The 23480-nt window shown below is 40.2% G+C and overlaps 1 protein-coding gene across 3 annotated transcripts in view; it reads right to left on the minus strand.

Moving 5' to 3' along the window:
- Window positions 1-5088: 5088 nt before the first annotated feature.
- SRBD1 (S1 RNA binding domain 1) overlaps window positions 5089-23480 on the minus strand; it is a 207714-nt gene continuing 189322 nt past the window's right edge. For all 3 annotated transcript variants that reach the window (XM_074989638.1, XM_074989637.1, XM_074989639.1), the window contains 2 exons: window positions 18786-18970; window positions 5089-9613 (listed from right to left, as the gene is read on the minus strand). In XM_074989638.1, the coding sequence (XP_074845739.1) occupies window positions 9324-9613; window positions 18786-18970 (475 nt within the window). In that variant the 3' untranslated portion in view covers window positions 5089-9323. The remainder of the gene's footprint in view (window positions 9614-18785; window positions 18971-23480) is intronic.

Here is a 23480-nt window from a genome sequence, read left to right on the forward strand (position 1 = left end):
TGTGATGTGTCTGTGGTATATGGTGATTTCCTTTTTCTGCCAGGCTATTTAATTTGGGGTAACAATAACTTTCTTAAGATATTCCTCACATTCAGTTTTTAAAAAGACCCACAAGCACATTTACTTGCTGATTTTAAATACCCTAGGATAAATGGCAAATGACTTTAATACATATATATCATTGTGAGTCTCATGCCAAAAAATCCACAGCTCAACCACAAATAAAGGCATAGTTTTCTCTACTAGAAACATAACCGATGATGAGATAGGAGGTGCCCTATAGCAGATGTAATGCAGGACAGGAATTCCAGTTTAACTGATTACATATTAAATGAGTTTTCATTTAGTAATGTACAGTCAACTAGAACAATAAAGTAATCTGTAGCATAAGGAGAAAATAAAACTTTTTGTATGTGGGAGAGTGGCCCGCTGAATTAATCATTCACAAAAAATAGCCACACACACAAAAAAAGCACTGCACTCAGACTAAAAGTCCAGGGAGAACTGAGCATCTCAACCACTTATTCTCCAAATGCTCATCAGCCTAAGCCCTTTAGATACTGTATCATTGTTTTACTTACTGTACTCACCTTACCATACATCACTATCAAATTTACACTCACCAGATAATTTAATACACTTGGCTCCACATAAAGTGTAATGCCTGAAAGAAATTCTAATGTGCCATATGAACTGGGCTGCTCCTACTGTGTGTTCCTCATGAAAATTCTATTTTATTTGTTTTTTCCTACCAATTTTATTATGTTTAACTGCATACTCAATCATTTATGAGGATGTCAAGCTTCTAGAAAATTGATATAAGCCATCAAATCTGCCTCAGGGAAGGAGAAAAACCAAAACAAATGGCTTCTTTCAATTCTTGATTTGCATCATCCTAGCTAGGAGTACAAGTGCCACCTTGCTTTGCCAAAGCATTTCTCTATTCTGTATAACTCTGAAGTCTGGGAAATGTTTAGGGACTCCTTGTACTTCAGGAAGAAGAATGAAACTTTCAACAATCTTTGACTGAAGAGGGAAGCTGAAGACTGATTGGCAGCCAAAATCAATGAGTTGGAGACTTGTGTGGAAAAGTAGAGTCTTGGAATCTGCAACTCCTGACTAAGGAGGAAGAGCTTTAGGGAGCCTTGAAGTCTTTTACTTAACTTTTCCCTTAATAGATTGTATGCCAATGTGCTTATGAATATGCAGAACTGGAAAATGCTTTGTGCAAAATACTTCTTGTCAGGTATCACAGAAAGAGTTTCAGAGCGCTAGCCATGTTAGTTTGTATCTGCAAAAGCAATGAAGATTCCTATGGCACTACAGAAATTATGTGGGTAAGCTTTTGTGGGTAAAAAACACTTCATCAGATGCACTGAGTGGAAATCACTGAGTCTGAGGTGTCTATATATGTGTCACCATATCAAAAGAAAGCAATTGTTTATCAACTGAAGAACCCGTGTTAACAAGGCCATTTTAGTCAGGGTAGATGTGGCTCATGCTCAGCAGTTGATGGGGCTCTGAATACCGAGAGAGGAGAAATTCCCTTTGTAGTGAGACAAACATTCTTAGTTCTTATTCAGTCCTAATTTGATTGTGTTAAATTTGCAAATGACTTGCAGCTCTGCTGTTTTTTTTGTTTTTGTAGTCTGATTTTGAAGTATTTTGTATAAACAGATGGTTACTTTAAAGTCTTTTACTGAGTCCAGGGAGATTAACATGTTCTCCTGCTGGTTTTTGTATGCTACCTTTATTGATGACCGATTTGTGTCCATTTAGCCTTTGGCCCAGAGACAGTCTGGTTTGGCCAATGTACACAGCAGAAGGGCATTGCTGGCACATGACAGCATATATCATGTTAATAGACGTGTAAGTGGATAAGCCCGTTTGTGTAGCAATGTGGTTAGGTCCTGTGATGATGTCACTTTTACAGATATGTGGACAGAGTTGGCAATAGGGTTTATCACAGTGATAGGCTCCTTAACTGTTTCTGGGATGTGTTATGTGATTGCCAGTGAGTATTAGCTTAATGTTTGGGGGGGTGCTGTCTTTACGTGAGGACTGGTCTGTCTCCCAAGGTCTGTGAGAGCGAGGGATCATTTTCCAGGATAGGTTGTAGACCATCAATGATACCTTGGAGGGACTTTAGCTGGGGGGGGGGGTAAGTGTTAACCAGTGATGTGCTGTTATTTTCCTTGTTGGACCTATCCCATCCCAACCAAATTTCATAATCATGATTGGCACACAGTAAGGTCAGTTCACCAGCGCCAGAGTTAAGGCCAAACACCATAAGGAAGGCATGCAGACATATGCCTCATTCCTCTCTGGTCCTTGGTTTGAAGGACTTCCAAATCTTGCACTTATCACTAACGTGACCTTCACTCAAGCAGTGTAAGCAGTTTCTGTGCAGGTCACTCAATGGCATGGGCCATTTACATGTGTTGCAGGATTTGCAGCCTGGGGAATGAGTCATGACCTGGACTAGGCAGAGTCCCAAAAGGGACAACAAGTCATTAATCACCAATGTACAACACTACTAGGCAACTGTATACATGAAAACAAGGAAAATGGTTACTATAAGAACAAAGGTCTTCTGCGGATAGCTTGAGTAAAAGCAGTTCCATGCACCCTCACTGGTGGCCAGAAGGAACTGAGGACGGAGGACTGTGCAGTGCATCCTATACTGTTCCATGGAGGCTCCACACCAGGTGTCACCAAAGGTGCCCTCCAATGGGTACTGCTAAGGGAAAACACCTCCCTGCATCAGTGCATGTGCTGAGCATACATACCTGCTGTGGAATGCACTCAAAGAAAAATGTTTTCTGGGCTAACGGCCATTGGCCCCTGTTGGGTAAAGGATGCTGATCTAGATGGACCTTTGGTCTGACCCAGTATGCCGTTCTTGTGTTCTTACCTAACTTGCTAAAGAAGAGCTTACCTACTACAGGGATTGGTCCTATAATTCTAACTTAAAATAGACCTCCATATGTAGATAGAAGCAAATATTAATGCTTGCCAGTGTCTGAAAGGGTGAATTTCAGGCCAAAGGCCCTCTTCTTTGAATTAATTTTTGAGTTTTGTGGGGTTTTTGCAATTATTTATTATTTTGCATTTACCCTGTGAATAACAGGATCACCAGTGACTGTCACTTTCACACTAACCAGGCTTATTCAGCAGAAATATTTTAGCAGGTCAAAGGCCTGAAAAAGTCTGAAAAACATGGTTTCAAACTGTTGACGTTTGCTGCATTTTAACCAAAGTTCTGTTTTGCACAGACAAAATGTGGAAAGAGCGTTCAAGTGACACTCACCCCTTCCTCCACCCAAGAATGATTTCAGAATCCCAAATGTATGTTCTCTATGTCTTCGTAAGTTATTCTTTAGTTTTGGAAGTTAATACATCACAGAGCTGGAAGATTAAATGGTGTCACATTCTCTTAACTAGTTCATATCCTCCATGCCCACAGCTGTTCGGACATTTGTAGTTAGGAATCTAGCCATTAACAGAGATGTTTGATGTTCACAGCATGGATGATGCACATTTGTGGATCAATCATTAAGACTGGAGTTTTGCCCACTTACAAGCTTACAAGACCACTTCAAAATATGATGTATCTAAGACAGATGTACATGGAAAGACTACATGATACAACAAGTGCCATCTTTTGATATTTTCTTCTTCCACTAGCATGAAGACTTGAGCTTCACATCTTTTCACACTTGGAAATAACTGTTGACATTTGTAATATGAACTTAAAAATACTTTGCTGTAGGAAAAAATTCCAGGCCCTTACCACTTACAATATTGCATTCTGCATTACATAAGAACATATGAAGGGCTATACTGGGTCAGAGCAAAGGTTCATCTAGCCCAGTATTCTGTCTTCTAACAGTGGTCAATGCCAGATGCCACAGAGGGAGTGAACAGAAGAGGTAATCATTAATTGATCCCTCTCCTGTCACCCATTTCCAGCCTCTGATTAACAAAGGCTTGGGACATTGTTCCTGGCTAATAGCCATTGATAGACCAAACATCCATGATTTTATCTTGTTCTTTTTGAAACCTGATAAAGTTCTGATCTTCACAACATCCTTTGATAAGAAAAACTTGCATTAAAAAAGAAATCCAGAACATGTTTATAGGTAGTTTTGAATATCAAAATCTATGTGTACTTTTTTTTGTGAATGCAAATCAGTTATAAAGAAAAGGTACTAGTTCAAGATCAGACAAATTAGGGTATTTGAGAGAACTGGAAAACTGAATGTCCAACTCAAAAGAGTGTGAGACAGATTAGCCCATAGACTTGTCCATGTTATTTCCTCAGGAGTGTCAGGATATGTGAGCTGTGAAAAGGAGGTATTTGGGTCTGAAAAAGAGAACTGATGGAATTTTACATGCATGATGAACAACTTTGTTTACTTCCTTGATTTGCATTGATGGTGTACGTAGTGTTGCAAACTCATCCCCAAATTAACACACATTTATGTGGGAGTGCATGTGTATGTATACCCACCCAAAAACACTCAGTGGAGAAGATATTTATGTGACAAGTTCATAACATGACTGCAGTTTATCACACACTTCTAACTAACTTACCTGCTTTCCACTCACTAACTCATTTTCTTAGGACTTGCTCTGGAATTCTAACCCTCCAAGAAGTCTCAGGTCTCTCACCACTCCATTAATTGAACTTATCACAGAAAGTTTTCATCCTTCTTCCCACTACAACACATGGATTTCCTTGCCCTCATGACACCATTATGAACCCAGGGTGAGCAAGATAATATCCCGGACTATAGCGGTTTTTCCACAGACAAAAAAAATTACAAACTTAGCTCTGTTGTCCCATTGCCCTGCATGGGAATGAGATGATCTGCAAACCGAATGACTTCTGAGCAGTGTGGCAATTGCATACCCGTGCAGAAGTACATTTTTTTTCATGCCACATCACGTTAAGGCTACTCACTTTCCTCTTCCACTTCTGTCCATATATACATGTACATCCATAGACAAGTTCAACCTTGTAGACAACCCAACCGTAGCATTTTTCCTTGAAGAATAGATTCAATAAAGATTTATCCAGTCAACTTTTAATACAACCCCACAATGGCAATGCACTCCACAATGGAAAACATCCATTTAGAAAGATACAAGGGTTAGGTGATCCCAACCTTGTACTATTCTATTCATTCACATTTATGTAGCAAGTAATGTACTTTGGACAAATAACACTGTTTTCTCCAGTCAGGGCAAAAGTGGGCAAATGTAGGGTACCTGAGCCAGTAAACTGTCATCGATATTTCACAAGACTGATTAGAAAAATCATATACATAAGCATATATCCAAAGCGCCTTTTCATCTTCGAATGAATCCACTGGCACATGAACTTTTATTAATTCGTCTTCTCTAGCCCTCTGTGATAGGAAGATGCACCCACAAAAATGGAATTTCTACATTTTATTACAAACACCTAGTTTCACACAGTTTAATCTTATAAAATATGGGAATTGAGGAAGACATTTCTTGGGGAGTAGGCCAAGACTGTTTAGACTATATTCAATTATTCATACAACAGGTTGAGAGAACAACAAACATTTAGGTAACAAACCTTCTCTGAACTATACAACTATTTCTAATTTTCCTCCTCCTGATAAGGGTGATGTATATCCATAAATCCAAAGAATTAATCAGTTATTTTTTCTCATGTCCTTAAATAACTTTCTTCCTAAATGAGAGTCAGAGCGTTCTCTTTCTTGGGAAGTCATTTCAAAGTGCATCATGTTAGATTTTACTGAATTTGATGCCAATCATTTTAGTTCTTTGGAAACTTTCTGTACAAAGTTTTACAGTATTTAAATCATGAATTTATTGCCTTGTACAAATCACATAGACCTCACCTGTCCTGTTTGAATGGATGTGTGTGCGTGGTGGGGGGGAGGCCAGGGGGGTGTAAAACTTATTTTATGTTTTCAGCTGCAATTTCCATTCGCTGAGAAGAGTGAGGGACTAGTAAAACCAGATTCTTTATTAATCTACAGTGCTGACAGCCCCAAAGTTAGGTTTTTTACACCATCTAGCTAATCATGACCTCAACCTTAATCTGAAGAATTATCCTATATATGAAAAGTGAGAGGTAAGTTATACCTCCCTTCCTGTGGAACAGATTTTTCTGGCAGCCCTCCCAGCTCATTTAGCTCATTTCCATGAAACAAAACTGTTTGCAATGTGTTCTGTGCTCCTTAAATCCAACTCATTATGGCTGTATCTATGCTATGAGATACAATCAAATTTATAAAGAACAATGCCGTAACTCCAGAATTTATAAATTCGATTGTGACTATCCTCACCTTCCCACATACTCCTCACAAAGTCGACTTATTCCTGCCACACTCAACTGGCAAACAATGACTGTTGCAGTAGTGCATTGTGGGAACCTATCTCACATTTCCCTCGTCCCTGTAGCATTCTGGATATGCCTGCTGGTCTTCATCTTCCCACATTGCATTTTCCTCGTTCCCCTGCCGTGCTAAACAAACGTACATTTTTCCAGTCAGAAGGAAGGAAAAATAGGGCATCCACTGAAATGGCAAAATTAACAGAAATCTCTTTCTTCTGTAACTGAATTATCAAGGATTTCATAAAAATCAGCAAGTGTGTGCCTTCTCAACTGGCCATCCACTGACTGCCCCTACTCCCGTAATTGCATCTGATCCCCGAAAGTAACACAGGAACCCTGAAAAGCTTGAAAGTGTTTCTGAGGGGACAGTATTTGGTTTTCCTGTTCATTATGCAGCTTCTGCACAGAGTCTGTCTTCTCAACTGGCCATCCACTGACTGTCCTCCCTGCAGTGATTGCATCCAGTCACTGAAAACAACACAGGGACCCTGGAAAGCTGTGGCAAAATTGGAAGAAAGATTAACTTATAACAGAAACAGGAATCGCAACTGGACTTCCACCCACTGTTCCCTGTGGTTTTTTTTTTTTGGAGGGGTGAGGGGGGTGGTAAAGCATGAAGAACCACGATAGGAAAAAGATTTTATAACTGAAATGTCAAAGATTTTGCAAAGACTCCCCCACCATCCCCAGTGGCTACAAGCCCCCAAAATTCTTTCCTGACTTTGGAACCCTAACCACACACAACCATGACATGGTACTGCCTGGCAGCATGGTCACCACCGAACAGCAGGCACATCCTGTTATTGAGTTGGGGGCTACAAACATGATGTGCCTGAGTGTGGGAAAGACCACAACGGCGTGGCGCCTGGCAGGGGGGTGCACAAATGTAAACCAATGAGAAGTTTCTTGGCTTCTTATGCAAGCACGACCCCCACAACAGCCTTTCTGCCATATGTTGCTGTGGGGCAGTGGCTGGCATCAGGCAGCACAGAAAAAAATACCAAGTGTAGAGACAGAATCATGAGCTCTGTGCTGGGGTATTTGTAATGGGTAGATGCACTCACAGCGCTAATCGTAAAGAAAGACAGACATTTCTCAGGCTCTCATATAAACATGAGCCCACAGCCACAGGCTTCCTGGTCCTGATTTGAAATTCACAATTTTCCTGTTTCCTAATTCCTGTGCACCTGGAGAGCAGTGACCAGAGTGGAGCATTGAGGTGTATTTTGGGTTACATACGGGACACCTCTGGAGGCTAATAAATTCAATTTTAAGACATGGTGCTTCCACACTGGCCTTTAATCAAACTTTTGAATTCAAGATTGGCACTATATACATCAGGTACCGATGATATTATGATATTGATATTAGTGCTCCCTACATTGAGATAATGGTATTTACAGTGAAGATGGTCACGTGGTAATATCGAGCTAACTGCCTTAAGTTCAAATTTATCTTGTAGTGTAGATGCAGCCTCTCACTTACTTCAGCCATATTATCAAAATGGGAAAGGCAACAGAACACAGATAAATGAAAGGTTCATTGATTACCCTCCTGCATCATGGCTCCCAATCTCTAATGTAATTAAAATCAATTGGTATCAGATAACCAGGGTTTTTATTGTCATTTAGTTTTCACTGAGAATTCCTGTGCGACCCCTTACAGACTAACAGATTTGTTAGAGCATAAGCTTTCGTGGGCATGCATCTGATAAAGCGGGGGTCTTTTCCCACAAAAGCTTATGTTCCAAAAATCTGTTAGTCTATAAGGTGCCCCAGAATTTCTCATTTTTGCAGATACAGACAGACACGGCTACCCCTCTGATACTTTGTTTTCTAGTATTTTTTTTTCTGAGTAGACATTACATGGAACAAAGTACTAAGGGTTGTGGTGGATTCTATATTACTGACAATTTTTACATCAAGATTGAATGTTTTGTTGTTGTTGTTGTTTTTCTTTTTCTCCTGGAAAGATCTGCTTTAGGAATTATTTTAGTGGAGTTCCATAGCCTTGAAAACTATGATTCACCTGGTACTACAGCTCCTCTACCCACCATCCTCTGTTGCCAATATTATCTGACGCTTCAGTTAGCGTAAAGACAATTACAACTTATGTGACATCATGTTCTGACAAGCACAGCCTCACAATTATCCTTGCTAAAGTGGAAAGCTGTTGGTATGCAAATAGTGATTGTTGGAAAGGAGAAGGCACTATCCTGGGATTGTGCAGGTAGTTTGTGATCAATAGACCGAAAAAAGGTAAAAGATTTTTATTATGTACAGGAAACGAAAAAAGTAAACCAAATTCTTTTGCAACTTTTTGAGCAAATGAGCAATAACTAAAAAACCCAGTAGTGCGAATAGTACATTTCTGAGTCAATAATACTATTACCATTGTGTCCAGATTTGACCATCATGTGCTCCTGTTCTTCCTTGGCCTAATCTCGAGATAATTTTAACAGCAGACGACATTTTTAAGCTTCTGTTTTAGCTACAACCAATGTCCACTTTTAAGCCCTTCTCAAGAAAAGAGTATGGAAACAGACCAATCAAGTGACTGTGCTTCAGCATGAACAAGCATGCACGGCAGCACAGATCAAAAGTGGGTTGAAAGTGCAAATCTTGCACAAAAGAAACCAGATAAGAGATCTGTCTTGGACTGAAATTTCATTTGTTCTGCAAAGAGAAGGCGTGCATCCTAAAAGGATGAAAGCCACCTGACAGCTAGTGTTAAAGTGATTGTTTTGGCGAGGGAGCTTGGAGAGTTCCAATAAAGCTTCTGGAATTAAAAAGTTAAGCTGAAAATTTCAAAAGTTGGATTAATTGCTTCATATCCAGTATACTAAGTAAATACTTGACCTTCACCTTTAGAATCCTGGTGACAACATAACCTTTTATTAGAAATAGAAGTCTTAGTGGTGAAAAACTTATAAAACACGAAGAAGGTCCAATGTTATCCTTGATCGAGGGATATCAATATTGAGTACTTTAACTTCCACTCTTTCTCCAGGGCCCAATCCAAGACTTCTTCTCTTCTTGGCTTTAGAAAGTTTTGTTTCTGTTATGTTCCTAATTGGAATCAACCCTGACTTACCTACACCAATATCAACAAAAACCCCAAACAGAGTAGCATTCTCTACTTTTCCAGTCAGAACAGTGCCAGGGCTCAAGTCTTCAAGACAAACTATGCTTCTCTTGAAATCAGGCTTATCAAAATCTGTCAAAAACAAGACATGAAAATCAAGTGTCGGAAATAAGCTATCAGAAAGACAACAGCACAGTTAAACTTTTGCTGTGGGTCACCTCCAACAGGCAGCTTCCTATCTTTGGCAACCAACTGAAAGCAGCTCCGGCATTTACAATATATTTTCATTTGGTTTTTATATAAGCATCACCTCCACCAGGCAATGGATTTACTTCTGTTTTGTTAGCCCCTTGGTTTGTCAAAATTTATACTATACGAAGAGCCAGGTATAAAGAAACCTACAGCAAGAGGCTACCCGAAGAGACCAACAAAAATTGGTTGCCTGGTATGGGTTTTATATATTAGAACATATAATTGTACCTAGTAGAGTGACTATTTAATTGAGGTAGCCTGGTGATACCACTAAGCAAAAGTAAATCCACTCAAATGATTGATTCCTAACACCTTGTCTCAGAAATGGCCTTGTGTGCTATTTTTACTCATGTATTCCAGTTTGACATCAGTGTAAATCCACCAACTTCACGGGAGACATTCCTTATTTACATTGATGAGAGTGGAGAAGCAGACACATATACTTTAAATACACAAAACTGGTACATTCAAGACTATAATGTACAGTATGTATGAATGGATTTTTGTCTCCTGTTCCCCACTTCTCATTCGTTGATTCCTTACCACAACCTTCTTCCTTTTGTGCCAGCCTTGATATCTGCCCTTCTGCTCTGTCCAATAGCTGTCCTTACTCTTCCTTATGCACAAAGCTGGGTAGCTTAGCAGAAGTCAGATACTCAGTTTGCCAGTGAGATACTCTAAATTTCTACCTGTGAACCCAAAAGCTAGTCTAGGATTTTAAATTATTTCCCATTTCGTCTTTTAAAAAATAAAATAAAAATAAAAAAATCAACAATTTAAAGACTTAAAGCCAAAGCTCACTGCAACAAGGCTATATGATATGGATATTGATCAGGCCCAGACTAGCAGTGGCATCATTAGGCTCTGCAAGACATTGAAGTAGTCACTGAAGGAATGCACTTACTTACTTGACTCCAAATCAGTTAAACCTTCTGTAATTTTACACTGGGCAGAGGCTTTTCAATGCAAAAAGAAACTAAATAGTTGCTCGGGGAAGTGGCAGCAATGAGACGTGGAGAAGCCTTGGGAGCCGCTTAACATTTACAATACATATATTTTGTTGCACCTTGGTTTGCAGGATTATCCCCAGTTACCTGACCAGCCATTTAACTGCTGCTTTGAGTTAGCTCCTTTGTGTAACACTGAGATTTACCCCAGGACGACTACTTTGGTTACTAGAATATTTTAAAATATAGTTGTCCTGATTAGCATTATCTCATTATTAGGTTGCTGATCTATTAGAGAACATACTCCTTTAAAATTATGCAATGTTCCATTATAAGGGTGGCTTGTCTCACTCTGCCCACCTGGCATTCCAGACAGGGAGCGGGCAAGCCCTCTGCCACGCTCCCTGGCAGAAGCATGGAGAATGAGGCAAGCTCCCACTTCCCAGCCGCTCCCCATCTGGAACACCAAGCAGGCAAAGCAGGACAAACCCCAGAGCCCCAACCCTGCTATGCCCTTGCCTCAACCAAGGTTCCCAATCATCACTGATGAGTACAGTATTAAATTCCTTTTTTTAAAATTATTTAAAACTTCTATGTCCTATCTTGTGAAAAAAATTCCCTGGAACCTAACTGCCTCTCTTCACATTAATTATTCTGCAGAAATTGGATGCACTTAAATTGTTTCACTTAAGGCAACATTCTTCAAAATCATAACTATAACCTTAAGCCAGGAGTTACTATATATATATTTTAAAATCATCTTTCTAGTTCCCATCCCCAAATAGCTTTTCCTGTTTCATGCTCTGTTAAACTTGTTGAAGAGCATTAAGCAGCCAGCAATAGAGTATTTTAATTCAGACTGAGGGGAACACTTTAGAAAACTAAAATAAAAGAAAATAAGATAAAACAAATTGAAGAGAAAGTTTATAGTAACGAATATAAATCAGAAGCTAGAAATTATTGAAAACTGAGTAAGGAAGCAAAGAGACAAAAAGAAATCTATGGGCTAGCAGGACGGACGGACAATAAGCAGTAGCTTCAAATTATATATTAGGAACAAAAGAAAACCTAACAATGTTATCGGACCACTATTAAATGGAAATGGCAGAATTATCAATAACAATGCAGAAAAGGAACAGGTGTTCAATACATTTTTCTGTTCTGATTGAGAGAAAAACTTATGCTGTAATCATATAATTTAAACTCTCTTTCCATGACAGTAGCCTTTCAGGAGGATGCAAAACCAGCAGCCAACGAAGTGAGACATTTTTAAATCAGCAGCTCCAGACACTTTGCAACCAAGAATTTTAAGAAGACCTGGCTGAGGAGCAATCTGAACCATACATGTTGGTTTTCAATAAGACTTTGAAAAGGGAAATTCCAAAAGACTGTAAGGAAGCTAATGCTGTGTAAATGTTTTAAAAGGGTAAACAGGATGATCTGGTTAACTATCAGCCTGTCAATGTGATGTTCATCCCAGGCAAGATAGTGGAGAGGTGAATACGGGACTGGATCAATCAAGTATTAAAGGAGGGTGATAAAGTTAACAAATCAACAATGGTTTATGGAAAACAGACCCAGTCACATTAATGTGATCTTTTCAGGTGGGATTACAGGTCTGATTGATGAAGGCAATCCCATTGATGTTACATGCATAATTTTTCCACGTGAATTGGTGGGACAAATTCCTAACATGCTGTTTCATAAATTGTGTGGTGTTATGGGCATGGAAGCAATTCTTATGAACAGAGAGTTTCACTGGATTGGTCATATTATGAGGATGGATGATATGCAGATACCAAAGATGGTCTTCTGTGGCCAGCCTGCTCATGGAAAGTGCTCTATTAGTGGTCAGTGTAAGTGCTATAAAGACATTTTAAAGGCTAGTGTGAAGTCATGAAGCATATCTCCCAATGATCTGGAAACTCTAGTTCAGACTAGACTGCCCTGACAGCAAACCACTGTACAGGCTCTTAACTGCTGTGAAAGTGAGCATATCCAGGCACTACAGGAAAAGCACAGGATCCAAAAAGAATGTGCAATGCCTGCAGTTGTCATTTTTCTGTGAGACATCTGTCATCAGCTGTTCCAGTCAAGGATTTATTTAGTCACTCTCCAGTGATGTCACAGAAGATGAGATCCATTGATCGACATCTCAGTCCAAACGAGCAAGCAAGCACTTTCGTAAGGAGTCGGACTTTGTTTTTTCATAACAAGATAAAATGAACGTGGCATGCATTACATAGGATTAAAATAGTTAGCTGACAGATATCCAAAAGATATCTACAAACACCAAATCATCAATGAATGGAAGTATTTCTAGTGGAGTCCCACAGGGACCATTTTATGCTGTTTAACATCTGTATTAATAACACGGAAGAAATAAAATATTTATTGATAAAATTTGCTTATGTTACAGAAAATGGGAGAATGGTTAATAGTGAAGAGGACAGCTCACTGATCCAGAGAAATCTGGATAGTTTGGTAAACTGGCAGTAGAAAGACAGCTTGTTAATATGGCTAAATTTAAATATGGCTAAATATGGCTTAATATGGCTAAATTTAAATGTATAAAATCTAAGAATAAAGAATACAGCTCAAATGTATTCCCTCAGTGCTTCCCAGGGAACTCTATCCTGGGAAGCAATGACTCTGAAAAAGGTTTGGAGCCCATGAATATGAACTCCAGGTGTGAGGCTGTGGCCAAAAAGGCTAAGAAATCCTTCAACACATAATAAGGGGAAACTCAAATAGGAGAAGAGAGGTCATTTTAGTTCTGCAATTGTCACTGTGACCATTGCTGGAATATTGCCTCCAGTTCTGGTATCCACAACTCAAAAAAGATGTTGATAAACTGGAGAGTGTTCAGAGAAGAGTAAAAAGAATGATTAAAGGATTAGAAAACATGTTTGACAGTGAAAAACTCAAGGAGCTCAGTCTATTTAGCTTAACAGAGAGAAAGTTAAAGGGTGACTTGGTTGCTCTCCGTAAATACCTATGTGGAAAACAAATATTTAATCATGGGCTTGTCAACCTAGCAGAGAAGGGTATGACACGCTCTAATGGCTGTAAAATGAAGCTAGACAAATTCAGACTGGAAATAATATTAAACAGTAGCAAGCCATCCAAACCAGGTGGTATTCATCCAAGAGTCCAGAAGGAACTCATACATGGCTGGGATGACTTAGTAGGGGTTGATCCTGCTTGAAGCAGGGGGCTGGACTAGATGACCTCCTGAGGTCCCTTCCAGCTCTACGATTCTGTGATTTTGCTACCATCCCCATGCCTTCTCAGCACCTTCTTAACAGCATCTCCAACAGAGGTGTAGAAGGGCAGGAAATGAAATGGACATAAGCAACACATCTCAAAGAACAACAGTTATGAAAAGTAGTTAACTGTTTTTTTCACTTGGTCATTGGTGAAGCAAATGCATATAGTGACCCAAGAAGATATTCTTTAAGCAGCTACAGAGTAAACTTTCATCCTGTTGGCCACAGCAACAAATAAGCGTGTCAACTGCTAGACCAGCTTGGCCCTGTAAATGTAGAAAGCCAGACTGCTCCTAACATCTAGAAAATATAGCCTATATGCCTCCCCGACTTATGAGGCTTTGGGAAGAACATTGATAAGTAAATAAATTAAACAAATGCTGTGTCTACATTACGAAATAAAATCAATTTAAAGTCAATTAGCCTAATTTTTCTCACTGCTTGTCCTCACTGTAAATTCCATTAGCTCAATTTATGGACCACTAAAAGTCTGAATGAAGGGTAGTGAGGATGTGGCATGTCTTTAAATCAAATTCATTAGCCTCCACAGACATCCTGCATGTGCCCCACAACACACCACAGTTCTCCACTCTGGCCTCTTACATCTCCACTGCTGTCAAGCGTGGAGGAATTAGGCAACAGGACAGTTACAATTCAGCACCTGCAAGTCTGTGGCTGTAGGGTCATGAGAGACTGAAAAATCTTCTTTTTCTTTGCCAGGAGCATAGCTATGGGGTCCGTGCTCCTGTGTATACCCCTACTAGCTGCCTTTTTTTCTGTGTTGCCTGGTGCCAGCCACTGGCCCCCCTATACCATGTGTCAGCTGGGCTAGTAGTACAAGAAACTTCTTTTCAGTCATTTACATGTTGTCCTGAACCCCACATCCCCTCCCTTGCCTCCCCTCGGAGGTGCCACACAGTCTGGAACATTCCCACCCAGCTGCATCATATGGCTTGACCCGGAACCAATAAAAGGATGTGCTGCGCAAGGTGCCAGGCAGATTGCATGTGGTGAGGGTCACAGTTCTCAGGGGCTGACTGCAGCTGCAGGTCTCATAGCCAGCTGGGAGACGTCTCCCTCGGTGGTCATGATTTTCGGGGGCTGTCTGTGTCCGGGGGTCTTGTAGCTGCCCAAGGACATCTCCCTCAGTGGTCATGATTTTCAGGGGCTGGCTGTGACTGGGGGTCTTGTAGCCGCCCCAAGCCATACTTGTCTCAATGAAGGCAATGTATTAGCTATACAATTACCAAGGTTGTTGAAGTAACGCTTGTAGCAGGAAATATTTTTGTCCTAAGGGTCTTCTTTTTCAGGTGCAAACCTGGCTACAGTCTGTGGTCTTTTAGCCTGATGATTCTTTCGAGTTTCAGTGTAGCAACCGTGTCTACTTAGACATAAGGGTCTTTTTTGGTAGGAGGCCTAAATCCAGATTCAACATCCAGAAAGGGCCTCCACAGGCCGTCCCAATTTTCAGGGCTGTCAACAGTGTACTGTCTTTTAGCTGCCCTGACCCATTACTACTGATCCATTCAAGTTTCAGTGTAACAACCGTGTGTACTTGGACGTAAGGGCCTTCTTTCCCAGGTGGCCTAAATCCAGATTCAAGGTCTTGAAAGGACCACCGTGGGTGATCACGATTTTCGTGGCTGTCAAAAGTGTACTCTCTGTTAGCCGCCTGGGGCCATTACTGATGATTCATTCAAGTGTCAGTGTAACAACCGTGTGTACTTAAGCATAAGGGTCTTCTTTTGCAGGGGCCCTAAATCCAGATTCAAGTTACAGAGAGGGCCTCCGGGAGTGGTCAAGATTTTAGCCACACTGACCCATTACTGATGATTCATTCGAGGTTTAGTGTTGTATCTGTGTCTACTTAAACATACTTAACATGGCCGGGTAAAGATGGGAATGAAATGTGGGAAGATGGCGTCATATGCCCATATCTACTTGTGGAGCCAGAATGCAATGTGGCTCAGGGAACTGTGGGATAGGTTCCCACAATATACTGATGCAGCACTCAATTTAAGCTACTTGTGTGTAGCACCAGCAAGTCAATTTTGTGGGGAGCATGTGGGAAGGTGAAGATTCTCAAAATCAAATGGACAAAATGCAGCATTAAGAAATCAATTTTAATTAAACTGATTTTATCTTGTAGCACAGACACAGCCTAAGAGACTATTTTACTTCCCAAAGTTGGGTGTGGCCTTCGCTGGACCTTGTGTTTATAGAAGACTGCATTTGCTGGAGTTCAAGTGAGTACCTGAGTCTCAGATCCTTGGCATCGCTGTGTCCAAGAACATGACTTGTGGAGAGAGGCACTCTAGGCCTTTAAAGAATCTCGCCAAGATGCCCTAAGCAAAACTGTCCTGCCCTTGAACATCATGTGGAAGGCTGAAATAGTCACCAGGTAAACCTTGATCAATGAAAGGGACATGCCTTTGAGCTTGAGATGCAACAGATAGTCCAAAATAAGCTGCAGCAAAGACCACTTGAGAAGAACACCTTTGTCTGCAATCCAGCAGTGAACCGTTTCCACTTGGCCTAGTAAGTCAGCCTGATGGAGGGCTTCCTATTGCCCAACTAGATGTACTGAACCCTCAGCTGCTCATTTAGCCACGCAGCTGCCAGGCTGTCAGATGTAAAAATGCCAGGTTGGGGTGCAAAAGACTGCTGTGGTTTGGGGAACACAGGTCCAACCTGAACAGTAACAGGAATAGGGTTGCCTTCAAGAGATCCAGCAGAGTGCTGATCTAGTGTTGGGGTGGCCATGTTAGGGCAGTAAGAACTCTGGGGAACTACAGCAATGGAGGGAAGGTGTACATCAGAGCTCCCAGCCAAAAATGCATAAAAGTGGCCAACAGGGTTCCTCTGTTCATGCCCCCAATCAAGCAGGAGATGTGGCATTTCATGTTCTGCCTAGACAAGAACAAGTCCAGCCATGGAGTCTCCCGCCTGTGGAAGAGGGAACTGACGACCTCCAATGGAAGGGACCACTCATGAAGAGATAAGAATAATATGGTCTGCCAAAGCGTTCTTAGTCTCTGGCAGATGAGTCACTAAGATATGGATGTTATGCTGCAGACAGAAGTCCCTGAGCTAGAGGTTTTCAGACCTGACATCACCCTGCCTCCTGATATAGAAGACTATAGCCATATTGTCTGTCAGGACCTGAACCACCCTGTCTTGAATCTGAGGCAGAAAAGTTGGCAAGTTAGTCAAACTCCCTTAAGTTCCTGACATTGATATGCATGGCACAACTGTGAGTGGACCAGCAACCCTGAGTGCTGAGAGCACCTAGAAGGGCGCTCCATCTCAGGTCTGATGTACTGGAGACAAGAGTCCCCAATGAGGCTGGGGTTATTCCAGCACCAATGTGGGATCCAGTGAGGGCTGTTGTGCTGGCTGGGGACATAGACTGACACTAGCCATGCCTCAAGGAGTCTGAGGCAGAGACATGCCATGGACATGTGGGTGGTGGTGACCATGTGATTTCACAGGCATGTGATGAGGTCTGACCTGGCCTGAAACTGAATCTCGGGGAAGAAGGACCTGGCCTGCATAGAGCTAAGGACTGTTCTCATGAATTCTGTACACTGTAGTGGGGTTAAGATCAACCTTTTCTCATTTATTATCAACTCTATTTCAGGATAGGTGAAATATAACAGACTGACATAGTGACCTTCATTAACCAATCATCAAAGTGTGGGTATATTTGAACTCCCCTCCCCAAGATCTCAAGAACTGCCATTATACACTTTGTGAACAAAATCCCTGTCTGTACTAAGAAAACCATGCTAGCAACAAATATATTCACAAACCATGTTTGAGCATGATTGCTACCAGCACAGTTCCAGACACAGGCCTTGTCTACAAAAAACTGTTCCAAAAATGTTTCACCCTTACACTACCATTGGTACATTAAAATGTGAATATTTGCATTAAATGACAGCTCTTATTTTATTGTTGAGTAACACAATGACTTTTTATGTTCATTGCTAGATATTCCATTTAACTGACAATTAGAAATTAGAGCTCAGAATTCAATTACTACAAAACAGAAAATGGGCTTCCAGAATCATTAGCAGGATACATTTATAAATAACTATAATGAAGGCCTAAAGCAGAACAATGAATGTTGACAGAGTGGAATTATATTTTTTCTCTTTAAGCACCAGTTACTGTTTATTACATGCCTTTATTTTTGTTGCTGACATTTATTTCTTGCAGTTGTGAAAGGATAGAGTGTATCCACTATAAGGTTCATTGAACAATAGCACCTCCAGATATACCCCTCTCCCCTCCTACACCTTCCTCACTCGCCCCCATCCTAAACTGTTTTGCATGCTTGTGAAGATCTAACCAGTGATGGGTCATGAAACGTACTCCAATTAAACTTTTCTCCGAGGAGTGTGTGACCCAAACTCCTGATAAATCAGAATTTTACATTACTATTCCATATATCTTTCCTAGTATTGTTTTTAGTCTCAAGTTTCTCCCATGACAGTCAATAGTAGATTTATTCAGTACAGTGTCAACATATCACAACTATCTTATTTGTTAAAAGCCATGCATCCAACCTTCCTATGGCTCAAAAGGTCATGTTTTAAGTCAGGATTCACTCTCCTTAACTACCAAGCCAGCAAATACTACCTGAATGACTGTATGTTTTAGTACATTCTTCTCTGTTAGAGTGGATAAAGGGAGGGAGTCATCTGACCTATCCATCCACTAAATCTACTGCTACTTAGGAGAAAAGCTGCAGTTTCAAAATGAAACCTACAACAGTCTAACTTTCAGACCACAACAAAAATATCTTTATAAAGCAAAACATTCAGTTTTTACCTGTTCTGATGTCAAAGCCTTCAGGTTGAGTCAGACCATCAATAATTATTTGAAGCGTATGTACTGTTGTATTTAATCTTTTTGCTGTGCCGTCTAGTCCTTCTTTTTGAATTACAGCATTTACTTTTTGTTGCATATCAGGTTTTCCTATATCATTTGGAGTCCCTCCAATGAAAGTTAAAAACCTTAAGAATAAAAAAAAACAAAAACAAAACAAAAACAGAATAAACTTTATATATCAGTAGGAACAGTTGTAATAGTCCTCAGTGACGATCAAAATCTTGCCAAGTTTAAAGTACAAATTATTTTTGAGCTCTTACATGCAGAAAAACATCTTTTTTTTTTTTTTTGGTAAGATGCAGCCATAAGAAAAGTGTATTTCTTTCCCCTTCACATAACCCAAACATTCTGCGCTTTCAATTCACCTTTGGATGGAAGCCAAACAAAGTCTGAGTATGAAATAACCTTTTTTCCTAAGAATATGAAAATTCGGTCAAATATGAAAACTTCTTCATTTGGTAATTCTTTTATCTGACTTAATTCTATTAAAATTAAAACAGAGCTAAGAGACTTACAAGTCTCTTTTGGTTCTGAATGTTATAATTTAAATAAAAAGATGAAAAACCTTTGCAAAAATGTACTGCCTATGAGTTACATATAAAAGTTGGCCAGTAATAATTAAGTGCTCATTACTAACAGAATAAAGTCATACAATGCCATTTAACTGTTGTATGTCTTACCTCACCAAATAAAGACACTGCATGTTGGTCTAATTAACACTGAAAGTAAATTTATTATATTTAATAATGATACAAGTACCCTGGATCATACTGAGTTTTGGGGTTCTGAATTTGACAATGGAGACATACAAAATGCAAAAGAGCATAGTCACTTTGCATACACAGGAATTAGCTGATGAGTATGCACACAAAGTACATATTTTCATGCTGTGCCTTACATCAGATTTAAGTTAGCAGTGGCAATGGCTAAATAGCCTCAATATCAATAAAAGGATGAGAAACTCAAAATGAGCGGTCTTCCAATACGCTTTATTCTATGAAAAATATACTACTTTTAGTAAATAAAGCAACCATCACAGACATCTTTTCGTTGCCTATTCTTGGTGTTCAGTTAATAGACTTATTTCACCACGGAAAACTCAGGATTCATGAGGGGTTTGATTATGCCTGTCCTTTATGAAGGTGGACGGTAGGGCAGTGGGTAGGAACATGAAAATGTCCTATGCCTTTGCACGTTCTACACAGCACCAGTTCCAGCTGCAGTCCTTGTTCTCAAGGAATCACAGGGACTGCTCCCTCTACTCCCCCTCAAGAGTCCACAGCCCTATCCCACACCTCTGCACAAGTCTGTAGAACAGAATCTGCACATTGGGTGAGGGGAAGAATAGGAATATACTAGACTCCACTAAATGGTGCAGTAACAGGCACATCACCTGCAGAACAGGGAGCACAGGAGGCATTCTAATCCTAAGCCCAAGCCAACGCAGCTGGTGGTGTGTGGGTTGTCTGGACTGGCAGCGAAAAAAGGTACAGGCTCTTTCAATGGTTCCATCCCCCTTGGGAGCTGGATGAGAAGGCACCACCTGAACTGCTTGGCAGGCAGAAGGTGCTCAGGAGAGCCACTGGCCCTGAACACATGCAGAGAGGTACATAAACTTGAGATTTGTCTATGCTTTAGAGAGGCCAAGGCAGTAACGGTGGGAGAGAGCTCTCCTAGCACTCTATTTAAACCACCCTGTCGGGGGCCAGTGGGGGCCTAAGCCAATAGCATTAGCTGGGAGCCAATTAACACTGATGCTTTTTAGCACTGTAACTCAGGGTAGGGGGAGGAGATATCACCTCCTGAGCTAGAAAATTTCTGTACAGTAAAGTGTCAGTGTAGACTTACCTTCTCTCTTCCTTAAACCTGGCCAGCACCTCCTATCCCTGGGATTTCCTGTCTGCTGCTGGCATAGTGCTAGTCAACTTCTTTAGGACTGGGAAGGAATTTTACCTCACTGCTAGATTGGCCAGGGGTGCATGGTTCTGGGGGTATTTTTGGCATTTCACATAGCAGCTCGGGGATCCCGACAGCTCAGGGGTAGGTCAGGAAGTAAGGTTTGAGTTGTCACAACTTAACAGGTGTCCAGTTCATGGGGGTCCAGAGTTCTCTTAGCAGCAGCTGGGGAATGAGGCTGGGCTCCTAACATCTGGGACAGTCACCTTTCCCCAGCTCCTTCCTTAACAAGGTATGGGTGCTGGGGACCAGATGTGGAGGGTAAGGGGGCTAATGGTAGTCCTAAAAGTGGTAGAAAAGGTTAAGGATGGCCTCACGAGCAGCACTGTATGAATTAGTGCCATATAGTTCCCAGATGAGATAAGTTAATAAAGCTGCTGTGCTGGTCAGTTTCCTGGCTCCCCTGAATGGCGGGCAGCCTGGAGCCAGGTACCAACTCCCCGGCTCTCAGAGTTGCGAAAACCCAAGATACGTGCAACTTGAGCTCACATTCTTGGGGTTCTACTGTATTTTGTTCAGCATGAAGTATTATTTTTCTCCTACCTGCTGGAGTCTACTGGACAACAATGTGATATATATGTATCAATCTAATTAGCATGCCATAGTACAAATCTTAAATTGATATTAATAACTTACTTATTCTCTATTTCAGAAAATGAAAACAAAGAAATGGCCTCATTAAAGTCAGTGGCTAACCTCCCATTGACTTTAATGGGGCCACGACTTCATCACAGAACAGGAAATCAAGATTTATGAATTGTACCCAATTCTTCTACTGATTTAACTATGTGACATGAGCAATTCAGCCTCCGCTGAAATGTGGATAATATCATCTACCTCCCAGAGATAGCATAAGCAAAGGAATACTGTAGATTTAAAAAGTTATATCGCTATTTTTTCCAAATAAAGGTAACACCTATGATAATTATGTCTGAAAATTAATAAAGTTATTTCTTCTATTTTTCCAGGCTATTTCAGTTATTTTCTCTATTTTTAGACTATTTTTAGATTGGACAATACTTTGAATATAGTCTGTTTCACAGTTTCCCTCCTGTAAGTCAGTGTTAGCCAGCTTCCCCCATGCAAGTGACTCTTCCACACAAGGAGAGAAAAGCATTAAAAATAACAATTTGACAATATGCCTACAAAACCACTAAAATTAGCACAAGCATTCAGCATCAGGCATTGGCCTTGAAGCCTCATTTTTTGAACTGAACAAATTTCAATTTTTGGTTGTACTTTACTATTTCTAAAGCAAATGCAACTTTATCAACACGATTATAATTGTTTACGTAAGCATATTCCCTTAAGCTAACTGTAATTTTGCATTCCTCCTCTGCCTGAAAAAGAACACTGATGGTGGCCATACAGACAATAATGAAAATGTGTGTAGGTCTGTGCAGTGTGATCTGCACAGCACATCTAAGAAAGAGCTGCTGACTGTTAAGTGTTGAAAGATGGACAATGCCTCACCAGACCTCTAGTGACAGGCAACAGCTGCCTGAACTTTGACTGACATGGCAGATGTAACATGAAAAACCCTACAAACAGCCTGCCTCCTTACTCAATGTTCTAAATAATATATGCTACACAAAGCAGACTCATAAACAAGTCTGCTGACATTCATGCACTTGACTTTATTTTACTACAAATGGAAATTCAGCTTGACTACTGTCAAGCAGTTTTTATTTTTAAACCAAAGACGTGCATTCATATTGAAAATTGATAACAGGACACATTTCTCTATTAATAAATGTAACCACATGGAATGTTCACAGATTTACAAAAATTATGTACAGATCTTTCAAATGCATGGATAAGGTTGTAGGATTGTGGGCAGATTTTTGGGAAGAGAAAACAATAATAACTGGGGCTCTGAGTAGGACCAGAAGACTGATCCTTAAATCCACAGTTACAAAAGTAATCTTTGGTTTGGGAATCCCATTGAAGAATATGGACTAAGGATAAGGATTTCTCATGTAAGGGAGGATGTTAGGAGTCAGGTCCTACATTAGCAATCATACTTACCTGATCATTTAATACTGTTAAGGTCAAAAACAGCAATATGGTTCAATTTCAAGAACATACTTAAGCACATGACTAACTTCACGCATGAGACTAACCACTGACTGCAGCAGAACTACTCATGTTCTTAAAGTTACACATCTGCTTCAGTAGCTTCCTGAACTGGGCGTCTTTTCAGAGAAACTGTCTTTGACTAAATTCTTTTCATTAACTGCTGATAAAACTGACAGCTCTGATAAAACTCGAATCTCTGTGGTATTGTAAAAATGCCCAGCAGTGATAAACATAAGCATCTTCAACAGAAACAATAATTTATTATTTTGCAGATATTCAATGGTTAGGTCCTGATGAGAAATTATATGTTAAAGTATTTTCATATTGCTTAGTGATTACGGATGTAAATATTTAAAAAAGACTGTAATTTGGTTACATATTTCATGTGTCATTTTCACTCGTGTGTGTGTGCCTTGAGGGCATTTAGAACAAAAATCAATATAAAGCACAAAGCTCTCACTCAGCAGTAAAGCGTTATATTGATCATCAATATAGTTAAATATCATCGCTAAGAACAAAGTTAATGCTCTCTTATTCAGAGAGTTACAAGAGGGTGAGAAAAAAAAACCATATTCAGAAAAGAAAGATTCTGGTATAGTT

The sequence above is a fragment of the Carettochelys insculpta genome, chromosome 3 (assembly GCF_033958435.1).
Source record: "Carettochelys insculpta isolate YL-2023 chromosome 3, ASM3395843v1, whole genome shotgun sequence".
In the NCBI taxonomy this organism is placed as follows: domain Eukaryota; kingdom Metazoa; phylum Chordata; order Testudines; family Carettochelyidae; genus Carettochelys; species Carettochelys insculpta.